General features: G+C 39.7%; 1 protein-coding gene across 1 annotated transcript; it reads right to left on the bottom strand.

Annotated features, from left to right (window-relative positions):
- Positions 1–2,075: 2,075 nt before the first annotated feature.
- On the bottom strand, positions 2,076–10,814 carry glra2 (glycine receptor, alpha 2; the record flags this gene model as incomplete). The annotated part of the gene is made up of 9 exons (XM_079231184.1): positions 2,076–2,357; positions 2,897–3,046; positions 4,049–4,263; positions 4,354–4,491; positions 4,593–4,675; positions 5,852–6,075; positions 7,711–7,778; positions 9,924–10,045; positions 10,729–10,814. The coding sequence occupies 9 exons, from the start codon at positions 10,812–10,814 to the stop codon at positions 2,076–2,078; spliced, it is 1,368 nt and encodes a 455-aa protein (XP_079087310.1).
- Between the last annotated feature and the right edge of the window lie 2,093 nt (positions 10,815–12,907).

The following is a 12,907-nucleotide window of genomic DNA, read 5'->3' as shown; positions in this document are numbered from 1 at the left end:
TGAAATAGTAGTTAGATGATTCATGCAGCCTTTTCAAAAAACCTACCACAGGCCATGTATTATTCATCTTTAAAATTAATATAAGTTTGATGGAACCTGGCATTACCCACAGTATGAGAATTAATAGCATTATTATTAGGATAATGTAATTACAGGTTATTGAGAGCTGGTATGGCCACTCCTTTCTCTTTAATAATGATATATTTGAGTGGAAACAGTTTAAGAAGCATCTTTATTATAAATATCAATTGTCCTCTCTTGTGTGTGAGTGCCTCACTTATATTTTCCATTCAACTGATTGGTACGACTCAGCCTATGGCATCTCAACACTACAGTGTGAAGTCCATTACCATGCATTAATAGAAACCCGCTGTCAGATCATATCTTCGTCCCCCCAGACCACCCAGCGATCCATGGCGTGTGTCATCACCCTGACTTATGGGCTCGGTGAGGAGACAGTGTTTGTCGTTTTCTTTGATTTGATTTTCAAGCACGGTGCTTAAAGCATTTCCATGTGTTTGTGCCTTATTCGGTCAGTTATTCTCTTCTGAAAGGGCTTCCATCTATTCATTTCTTACATGCAAATAAATTATATATAGTGTAATTGCTTCAACAAATGCAGTATAATATTAAACAAAGCCTCCTACCATATACATGACAGGAGAAGTGGAAATTAAGTCAATATGGTGCAGTCAATTTTATTGATGTACAGACCAGTAAATAAGCATTTTTTTCAGGAATAGCATTCAAGAAAGGAATTCTTCAACACATTATATCAGGAGTGCATGGACTACTAGCTGCTCTGTACCATGAATGTTATGCAGTTCTGTCCTTCACTGTTGAATCCATCTACAAACATAATGTCATCATCCAGCAACAAACACGCAAAGTGAAGGGAAACAGGCCACAGCGGAGGTTGAAGAAGTATACAGAAAGCTATTTTTTTTTTAGAAACATAATCTTTCCTCCATTACAATAAATATTTAATCACACTAAATCTACAAAAAACATAGGCTCAAAACTCTAAAACCATACCTAAGATACCTGGAGTATTTACCTGGAATATAAATGAATTCATGTGGTAATGGACATATGACAAGATTGAGTAATGCCGTGCGTGTTCACAGTTTGTAGGCTGACTTTTACACTTGGCCATTATACTTTTATGAACCTAGCCTGTGAAACATGGCAGTTTGTTTAAATTATTTTAGAATGGAATGAAAAATTGTGACTTTTTTAACATTAGAATAAACTTACATTGATTTTAAGTGACATCTAATGTCCAATAATATGATTTATAATACACCAAACAACAAGTGGATGTCTGGCCACAGGTAGAAAAGATCAAACGCTGCATTCGGCTCTGATAGACCACTGAATGAGAGGAGATGCTTGAAAAAATAGAGAAGCACAGCACTTCATCTCTCCAAATCGTTGATATCTAAGGCCTCAGGTATTTCATAAAAATTCAGTATCCAATTCCCGATACCAGAATTTCATCTGCTTTGTTCACGCTCATGCCTGAAATGTGTGCTGCTGCCTAATGTCTGACCGATGTGTCTGTGTGTGCTTTCTGCCCGTATGTTATGCTGCTTTATTTTGTATAAACAGAGAGGAAGTGCCATGACAATAGTACAATATAAAAGAGTCCTAAACATCCTTAAGAAATACCCTTTTTTTGCAATCACAAAAAGTGTTTGAGTGTCTAATTAATTAAGCTACTTTACGGTTAAAAATCCATGGTATGTTTCTTTGTTCTTTGTCCGGATGCCAAGGCAAGATTGATTAAGAAAAAATTGGTCCATCTTCTCCAGCATGTTACTAAGCCTCGAGTTAAAACCATTTTTCTAGATTTGTCAGGAAATATTATGTAGCTGTTCAACAACAACAACAAATCGTCAGTTTCTCGAACTGTTCTCAATATCCGAACATGAGCAAAACTGTATGCATGAACATTATATATTATCCCTGAAAGAACACCGTCCTCATCACCACCATGGTTCCTCTCAATGCACAGTCTCCCATCTCATCTCACTGTGCTTTCCAAGCATTTCCCATATGAGAAAAAAAAGTCTTTACTTTTGGTGGATGTCCTCATACCTGATGATCTTATAGGTGACCCAGTAGAAGACATTAAAGATAAGGAATGCCAGAGGAAAGGCGGCCCTGGAGATGGTGTCTATCCTCTTAGCTCTGTCCACAAACTTCTTCTTCATGATGTCGATGTCCTTGGGGACTGATGGTTGAGGGGTCGCAGCTGGAGCGGCGTTCTTAACAGCTGAGCCGTCCTTCGTTGGCAGACACTGACTCGTATTGTAGCCAGCAGAATTAAAGCGGCCGTCGCGCATATCATCATCCTGAGAAAAACACATGCATTTGTGGACAGATTTAACTGACTCGGTCTGTTTAAAAAGACTGCAGCTCTTCTTATGGCCGCTGGCTCAGTGTTGCTGTTAGCGATGTGAACATGAACACTAATCATGAGATAACAGTTTTAAATAAAAAAAAGATCACCTGATGTACTTTAATGATAAAACTCTCAGAGTGACTGCTTAGGGAATTAATATTGATTTGAGCTAGAATGTTTATATACTTACTACGACAATGCTAATGTTGAGCCGATATATTGTTAAGCAGATATAATGCAAATATTGGAACATCTCAGGGGAAATGACAACGGTTGACTTTATGGGGGCCATGGCATCGGCAAGTTATTTGGATACATCATTTGGGAGCCTGTGCCAAATGTTGAGCCAATTGACCCAGTACGTAGATGTTGAGAGATTTGACTTTGCAAGTGAAAGATTTGACTTTTTAGATGGAGGTTGCTGTATGCGCACTTAATGTGGCTAAACATGTTAATAACCAATCACCAACTAAAGATTTGGAAACCTACCTTGTGATTCCTCCTTTGTCTTCGCCTCAGGCGAAGGAACTCTTTCTGTTGCCTGGAGACAAAATTAACCCCAGCATATTCTAGCAACGCAGAAAATACAAAGAGCAGACACACAGCCATCCAGATATCAATGGCTTTCACGTAAGAGACCTGGAAGAGAAAACATATTTCCTTTGTTAGATCCTTCAAGGTGACAGCATCAGCTAACAGTTCAAATATAGTATGAATTCATAGATTTAGATCGTAGATTTATTTTTAGCTTTCTTTATTTATTTCAAGCCCTAGATCTGAAAGATTTACCTAATTTTTTCTCTCCCTTTATCTTGTTCATTATGTTAGTTAACCAAGATGTATACATGTATGTAATTATAGGTAATGTTTGCTAACAAATGTATCAGATCTGCCAATAATATCAGTGATTGCGTGGCCATAAACAGCAGGAAATAATTGCTTCCTTCATTCCCAATAGAAAGAGAAAGTTGTTTTTAGTGTGTAACTCTATCACTGTTTTTTATATGTTTCTTTTGAGAAAGAGAGGATGAAGCTGACATTCTTTACTGTTCGTCAGTGTGACCACCTAACTCCATGACTGCAGATTAGCATGTGGAGAAAACAACTCAGCTTTTAGAGGGAGGTTAAGGCATATTAAGTTATTGTTTTCCTGATTCTGAGCTCTCGAAGGCTTCTGTTTAATTATTCATTAGCATGCGTGTCTTTTATGTGAGAATCTCTGACGTGGCCGAGGCCTTCGGTGCTCAGGTGCAGACTGCTGTGTGGTGAGTGATTGATCATCAAAATCTGTCTCTCGTTGCCTGTAGTACCCTTCACAAAATGTGCATTGCAATTCACCCTTGAAGATAAGCTACCACAGACTACCAGTGCTGTTGGCAATGTACACACACTTTAGATGGCAACATCTGCGTGGCTGTGACAAGAATGTTGAATGCAGTGAATTACACAAACCAGGTCGAAAGAGTTGCACACTTATAGTTTAATCATCCCTGGAATAAGATGTTTCTTAATATGTTCCAACATTAGAGGTATGTGATATTATATGATTGAGACCTAAAGATTTGATATAAGCACTGCACAAGGCTTTCTAGACCTGCAAATTCAAAACGTGTGCTCCTGGGACAACTCAGTGAGGTTCACCTTTGGAAGAGAAGCTCTGGAGCCAGAGCTTTGGGTGGTCATGGTTAGCACAGTGGTGATGCCCAGCGCCACTCTGGCTGGAGCAGCGTCCATATTGATCCAAAAAGACACCCATGAGAGGATGACAATGAGGAGGGAAGGAATGTACATCTGGATCAGGTAGTAGCCCATCTGTCTCTCCAGATGGAATTTGACTTCTATACAGGTGAATTTACCTGAAACACAAAAACAATTCATTTACAAGACCAGGAGAAACGTTAACTGTGTGAAATACAAGCAGCCTGGTTGTGTGTGTGTCCTCTGACCAGTGTTGTAGTGTTTTGTGCAGTATCCCAGCTCCTTCTCTTCCCTCATAATGAATTGAGGCAGCGTGAGCCCGTCTGACTCCTGCACCGCACCGTTGTCCAGCCACTCGAAGACCAAGTCATTCATGGTGTAGCCGACTGGTGACAGAAGAGAATATATGAATCAATATCTGGATGTGCGAGTGTGGAAAGCAAAGGGACAAAACAAAGGCAAAAACAGAGACAAAGGCAAAGCTTACAACTTTCCAGTTGCATGGTACAAGTTTGGACATCCATCGGAAAGTTCTTCAGATCCATCGGGCAAGACAGAATGAGAGTCAACCTGTGATGCGAGACAAAGTCACAAAATAAGATGCAGTGAACACACCAATGAATATATTTGATTTTAAATGTTAAAACTTGTGGAAGGTGAATTGAAAATAATTTGCTTGCACTTGGTACTTTCTTTGTCATCTCTGTATTGAGTGCCTCTTTCTCCTGTGCGATAGCCTCTGACATATCATGTAGGATTCCCTTCAGCAGGTTCCTATCACACTTCCATTACTGCAAGTTATTGTCTTGGTGATGCATTGTGGTCTACAGTCTGCTCACTCTGTCATTTCTCTCATGAATGGAGAGAGTGGCAAACCACCTTTCATTTCTCCTGTTGAACCACTACGCCTCCACACCTGAACCTCTCTAAACGGACTAAAAATGTATGCTTCATGTTGCATCATTGCAGAAAGAATCGAATGCTGCATGGGATTGAAGTTGGATAGAAATGAAATAAAACACAGTTTCATATCTTGTACTGAGTTTTACTCAAATGTTTGGGCTGATAAGCCTTTAACATTCTTGCCAGCATGTTTCAGAGTCTTACACAATGCTGCTTACGTAAAATCCTGCTTGCGGAGATACCAACATGAAGACGGATTCCCATTTTTATATTCGCTTCGGACACTCAACTATTTCCATGAGATTAATTTTCCCTATTGCAATCAGTATTCTTTTATTAAAAATCTACACCACATTCGGGGATACACTGTACTTCCGTGAATGATGACATTTCAAAGGAGTGATTATATTTAGATACAATCCATTTAAAAGTGTATCGTTTAGATTGACGCTCTTTGATGTTTGAGAGAAAATGTAAGAAAAGCAATGAGTGAACATGTCCTGGGGTGAGCTACGCATCAGAGCGTTGGTTCTCTGCTGTATCATTTTATTCTCTCTGAACAGATTCTAACCTCAGCTACAGACCTACAATCACAAATGGTGTAAACTAGGGCTTCATCTGACAATTATTTTCTTTATGAACTAATCTGATGATTATTTTCTCAAATAATCCTTTGACCCGTGTCCCACCAGCAGGGGGAAATCCTAGAGCCCAGTGTGATGTCATGTAAAAAAAAGGTAGTTTTGTCTTTCTAACCCAAATACTTTTATTATCAAGAAGATAATACATCAAGAAGAGTCATTTTTATTTCTGTTGTTGTTTACAACAAATGCAACACTTCACCTGATACTGTAGAGGACAGTCCCATCCTTGAAGATCCGCAGCAGCTTGTTGTCTGTGGTGACATCATGGAAGTTGGCTCCTTTCTCGTTGGCAAAGAAGAGGTCGGGCTTCCATATGGAGTCCAACATGGACGGGTCCAGGTCGAGGGAGGAATCTGGGTATTTACTATACGCCAGCCGAGGGTCATTCCACTTCTGCCGCAGGAAGATATTCACTCTGTAATCCTGCAGAGATGACAAGCAGTTTTGCATATTTTGTAATCCAGTGATTGGGGTTATGAGAAATCAGTCAACGGTATCGGCTTTAAATATTTAATATCCACCTTTTGATGAAGTAAAATACAAACATTGCATCTTCATGATTACTCTAATGTACAAAAATGCATATATCATGGACACAATTATAATAATAACAAGCAGCTATACCACATGTAGCATCTAAGTGTTCACATGAATTTTCTTGAATGGTAGAATGTAACTAAGTACATTTTCTCTCAATACCGTATACGTAAGTACTATTCTGAAGTATTTGTACTTCACTTGAGTATTTCCATTTAATGGTACTTAATATTTATACTTTCCCATATTTCAGAGGGATACACAGTATTCTACTCCACTACTTTATTTGACAGTTTTAATTCATAGATGAAAATATGGGATGAAAAAAAGTATGCATTTTAATAAGTTATTTACAAAACAGTGTATAAAGTAGTTAAAATGAAGTCCACTTTAACCACCTTCAACATTAAAATGATCTGAATGCATATAAAATAGTAATGTAATAATATAAAATGCACAATCATTATCAGGAAGGTTACATGTGCATAATGAGTAGCCTACTGAAACTTTAAGTACATTTTTCTGCAATTAATTTTTACCTTATTGTCACATTCACCCAATTACAACTGTTGTGATAATACACAACATTTTTAAAAAGCACATGATACATAATGAAATGGATGAGGAACAAAAAAGCTGTCATCCAGCAACACTAGGCGTCTGTAATCTTAAATGTCATACTCCAGTTTGATAATTAACTATTGTTGAAATCTGCATTTGCATTTTTTTGAATGAACCATAATTATGTAAGAGATATTAAAGGAGCTAATGGTAGATTTATAAGATGAAATGGCTGATGAGGAAAACTCATCAGCCTGACAGTGCAGTTAGTATCAGTTAGAGTCACAAAACTCAGTTGGTCAGAGTAATTGATATGTCATGATGATGAGAGGCCCTTATGTTGTTTGACATTTCATCAGAATATTGGTTCTTCCAAATATTTGCATGCTTGTCTAAAGCTGTGTAATTCCCTGGCAATCTCATGCGCTTCAGCTCCCGCGCAAATTAACATCCTTCATTCACAATCTAAGTAGTTATTATCACTCATTATGAATCCTTTGATCGTGATGAGTTTCGATGCAGCCTCGCAGGTTTTTTGTATTTTTACCCCCTAAGCAGCTAGATGCTTTCACACATCACAGATAGTAGATCCGCTTGTTTGAAAGCCTGAGTCCTGCCACCCACAGTTAGTGCTTGCACTTTAAGTGACTTACTGGTTGGGATTTGTTGTATTAATTATTGAACCTGGAATAACACATGTACCAGGGGCATCACGGGAGAGGAAACCAATACGTTTTGGATAGCCAGAGAACATATTTAGCATCTACAATGTCTGTGTCCCCCTATGGAACCGCCAATAGACACTTTTTAATGGCAAACAACAAAAGCTTTTGTCAGGGGAAGACGCAGCAATGGTAAAAGTTTAAAACAAGGTAGATTAGGTAAAGAAATAAGATGATTAAGTCTTAATTCCTGAGCAAGGGTCAGGACTTCAGACCATGTGCATAATGCTCAACTCACCATTGTAGTTTCTGCTATAGAACCAAAGCTGTTGATAAATATGTTGCAGGTAACATTAACTGGTGGACCTGCAGGTTGAGGGATAGATAACAGTGTGCAGAAATCAGCCAAAATGCCAGAGGAACTCAACATAGTTGTCTCTGTGACAGCCAAAACTGTTGATAACAATATTGCATGTAACATTTACGGGGAGACCTGTGAAACGGAATGACAATGACATGACAGAAAAACGCCTGAAACCACATCATCAAGGACGACATGAGCAGTGAAGATGTTTCATCAGGAAATGTTTGTCTGTTGGTTCACAAGCGGCTGTTTCACTGTTTGTGTCAACATGGATGATCAACAAGCACCGCCTTTCTTTTTTCCTTTTTTTATAGAAGCTCCAGGAGTGGCACAAAAACCAGACGCAAAACCAGACGCAAAAGATCACGCATCATAACATATATATTGCTGAATGTTATAAGAATGCAGTTATACTAAAATAAATATAAGAATTGGTAATGGCATCCGACCGTGTCAGCACTATCTGTATAATTATGCAGTGAACCTTTTTGTGGAGACTCTTTTTTTTTTTTTTGCCGAATAATTGATCAGTCGATTAACAGTTAATTAACCTGCAACTATTTTGATAGACGCTTAATCGTTTAAGTAATTTAAAAAATAAAAAAACTGCCAAGTAAACTGGTTCCTGCTTATAAATTGGGAATATTTTCATAATCTTCTATGATATATCACAAAATATATTTTCGCTCTGGAAAAAAAAAACAAGCAATTCAAATATTTCTGAATGCACTAAATGATGAATCAATGAACCAAGACCGTAATATACAGGTTATTCATGAATGTACTCGTCATTTGAAGCCCATACAGTAATCTGTCTAGTATCAAATCAGAGCATTTTCTGCCAGCATGCTACAAGGAGTCGTCCTTCTTGTGGCCTAAACGGCCATCTCTTTGCCAGGCTTGACAGGTTTAAAGTCACAGCAAATCTCTTTTCCCTATCTGATAAGTGAAGTTGTAAACCCTTCATAGTGCCCTTCCCCAGTGCCTTCCTCATCAATATTGCATGGCACTTGGTATTAATATTTGCCTCATTTTGTCGTCAGGTATAGCTACATTTAACAGCAGTAGCGGAAAAATAAAGCAGTCCCTCCTCACAATAAACTCAGCAAGGAAATCTAGGTCAGCCTTGAGAAATACAGTTCAACACTCTCTTCAAAATATGACTTGCAGGTTTGCAACCCAAATCATCTGTTTAAGTTGCCGAGGGTTCAGAAATGAGATGATTAATATTAAAATACAAAGAGAATACAAATACAACCAGCAACATCAATCATGCTTTATGTCTTTTAATCCAGGTGTGCTCATCCTCTCTTCATGAGCTAGAAATAGTTGCTTTCACTTCATCCCTCCCCTGAAAATGCCAGACGGTGTTAAACAGGCTGTCCTCCTCCCATCTTATGCCCGTATCAGCAGTCTTGTCAACATCTTCCTTTTTCTTTACCAGACGGAGAGGAAATATCTGGGCCATGTGTTTCTGAATCCTGCTCTTCAAACCCCGTGCTACAATGTCTTGGCTGCTGCAATAACTCCCCAACCAACAAATCCCAGTCCCCCTGACCCAGCTTGGAGTGGGCCTGAGCCCCAGCGGGCCGCCCTCTCCTCGTTCAGCTCCATTCCAGTGACAGATGCTGTATCTGTCCCCAGAATCACGACATCAACAACAGAGGAAATCAGTCGCCTGCAGCCTTGCCACGGGGGCATCAATCATCACTTGGCCTGTCATGGTGGCATCCCTGTCTGCAACTGTGATATTTACAAGCCTTTTTTTTTGTTTCCAAATTATGACTTATTGGAAATATGGATTCTTTCTGACATGATTTTACCAAATTAAAACAAGTGTGTGGTGTTACAATGAGGGGTTAGTTGATGGCTTATATTTCAAGCCAGGACAACAATGTTACTGTCAACTGAAGTGATGGATTGTTCTTATCAGAGGACTGACAGCACGGTAGCATCAGATGACAGTCAATGGATCTCCAGATAAGTGATAATGTCAAAGTCTGGTGTGTTTAGGGGCAGGTGGATAATGTATTCTGCATGCATAAATACTCATACTGATCACACATTCTGTGTTTCTGTGGTTTTGTCAGACACTATGTGTAAAATGCATGGACATATCCGAAAAACAAAGACAATGATAAACAAACCTTTAAAATTTGGTCTTATTCGCGCATCGTACCCGGACGTGCGACCCATAAGTGAGTCTAGAAAGTCTGATGGAGACATGTTGGAGGATGATCTGGAATCGTGCTCCTTGGCATCCACAACTCTGGAACAGAGAGAGAGAGAGAGAGAGAGAGAGAGAGAGAGAGAGAGAGAGAGAGAGAGAGAGAGAGAGAGAGAGAGAGAGAGAGAGAGAGAGAGAGAGAGAGATCACATTATCAGACTGAAGTCCCGGCTGAAAACCAGGAGTTACACCTTATCTGTCGCCTTACAGCTGCATGAGAGTGATGGGCAAGCACAGGGAAACTATAAAATGCGTTTAAGAGAACACATATCAAACCAATCTTGCGTGACTTCGACATTTTCTTTTCACGAAAAAGAGCTATATTTTGTCAGATCATGCACAGATATCACAGAATGCCGTAATTTCAAATGAAACATTGTAAAATTGTTGTTATTATGTCTCAAGAGAATAAATAATAATACTACGTGCGTAAATATCACAATAAAGTCATGTGCGACGGGCAAAAGATAAACATCATGATGACATTATACATTTTACATATCGGCTATCACGAGGACCAAATGCTCACAGAAGCAATTAAAACAGTTGGAAATGCAGAGCAACTTTAGTTAATCATTATCAAAGCAGCTCTCAAGCAATTACCAACTTAGTCCGTGAAAGAAGTCACCATTACTTGACTGAATCAATATCGAAACTTGAGAAGGGCGAAATGGTTCGTTTTCAGTCTATAAAATAATATATATTTGTTAAATTAATTGGCCTACCTGAAGTTGTTAGCCTCCATGAAATATGTGAATAAAGCTGCCAAAACCTTAATAAAGGACCGATTCATTCCTGGTGGGTTTCCCATGTGCTCACTTTTTTATTTCTTCCATATGTTTACATTGGTCAAACACATAATCCAAATAGGGAGACCGCTTTCTTCCTGACCAAGTCTTGGGCGTTTGGGTGTTCTTGTGTCACACAAGAATACAGGAGACATTCCTCAACGCAGCCACAAATCATAGTTTAGTTTCACGAAACTCTGACTCCCAAAACAGATTTCTCGAAGCGAAGGTGTGAAGAAATATCAGTCCTGTGGTCGGACGCCGAGGGGGTGAAACTCCAAAAACGCATCGCCTGGAAGCTTTTAGCGTCGGCTCAAATCTGAGAGCTCCCGCTGTGAAGAAAACCCCGCTGGCCCGTGTTGTTACTTATGAAGTGAAATCTTTCGCAGGTGGAGGATCGTCCTCTGTTGAGGAATGGGAGGGGACCGCCTTTTCTCATTTCAGCATTTGGACAGCTCCCGGCTCCATTACGCGCAAGCGCGAAGCTTAAAAGTGCTGGACGTGAGTTGGTTTTCAATAAGTCCAATACACAAACGAGGTAGTAATCAGAAACACATTCAAATATGTTCCTCAGTGTCTGCAACATAACGAAAGGTGTCCGTTTTAAGTGCTACAGCCTTCGTCTCAAGGCAGCGCGCGCAGCTGCGCATCATGGATCAACTGTCTAAGTTCCATGTTTCCAAGTGGCGTAATTATGTACAAGCAATTACATGGATAATGTAGGGAGTCTAATCTAAATCTTGATCTTAAAACACGAGTTTAAGCCTACACTTGTAATAATGTACAATTACTCAGAGATGAAATTGTTGAGTCATAATGTGGGTTTATAACATTGACTGAGTTACTCTGACATCATCCTTGGTTGTCTTTTTATACATGTGCCTTTTTTTTGTTGTTGCTCCCACCCATGTCTGTTTAGAGCAACCTACATCTTCACAGAGATATGAAAAGTGTAAACAAAGGAGGCACAAGTGAGAAGCCGCTGGGAGAGTATTTGGTACCCTGGTTGCCCTGGAAACAGATTTCCGAGGCATCATTGGAAATTCTGAAAGGTTGCCCTCCCAGAGCGAGACGGAGGAGAGCTGACTGACAGAGAAGCAGACAGAGAAGGTAGCGAATATACTATTGGTTGGCTGAAGCCCAGGGGTGGAGGAACCAAGGTTTAGTAGGCCACCACACAGATCTATCATCATTCAATAGTCCTTATATGTAAGCTTTAGGTATTGATACAGAGGCTGCATGGGAAACCTGTTAGTGTGAGGATGTGAGTGGGCTGTGAGCCTTTGTGGACAACAGGCATGAGTGACTCATTCCACACAAACACACAAGCATGTGCTGTGGAAGAAACAGCTACACTTAGTGAGGAAAAAAAAGGTATTTCATTCACATCAAGCCAACGGCAGGCATGATATTGTGAGACGACTCTCAGCACATCATGTGCCTCAAAGTTGTTGCATGCTCTGGGCCATGTTATGCTTTAGTCTGACGCTCTGTAACTGACCAGTTTTCTGATCATCTTGGCCTGTCTTAGCCCGGGGAGCCGTCCCCTCCTTTTTTTAATGCTGAAGTCCAAATTACAAGTGTCATGTTGTATCTCATGGTTGGGAATGTATGGCTTGCTCTGGTCTGGGGATTTAGTGTCAGTGTGTCATCAGAGGTCTTATGCAGCAATGTGTTTGACTCCATAAATACCGAATGCCTTGTATGAATTATTCACCAACACGCACATATACTGTATGTCCATATTTTGTTTTTAATGCCAAAAGGAAATAAACAGACGTTGTCTTGCAAGTATCATTTTGAGCAACACATCATCAATGCGGATGACTCCAATGCCATTGTGCCGGATCTGAGGCAAAAAATAAAATCTATAAATATTTTGTAAAGTCACTTTAATGAATACATTTCCAACTGGTTAAGGGCCAACATTCTCTCTTTGTACTCAAGTAATTTATTTCCTATCTCTGAGACAGCTGCAGTTGGCTTGTCTGTGCAATGACAACCAACCAGAGCTTCAGTTGGCCATTAGCTTCCATAAGGAAGGACTTTTGGGCCAGGTGGGTCACATAATTAAAGCAGAGCAAGTCAAATCTGCATGTCATTAGGGGGGAGAGAT

This window comes from Taurulus bubalis (assembly GCF_910589615.1).
Source record: "Taurulus bubalis genome assembly, chromosome: 15".
Taxonomy (NCBI): Eukaryota; Metazoa; Chordata; class Actinopteri; order Perciformes; family Cottidae; genus Taurulus; species Taurulus bubalis.
Note: the sequence above shows the minus strand (reverse complement) of the source record. Positions and strands in the feature narration are given on the sequence as shown.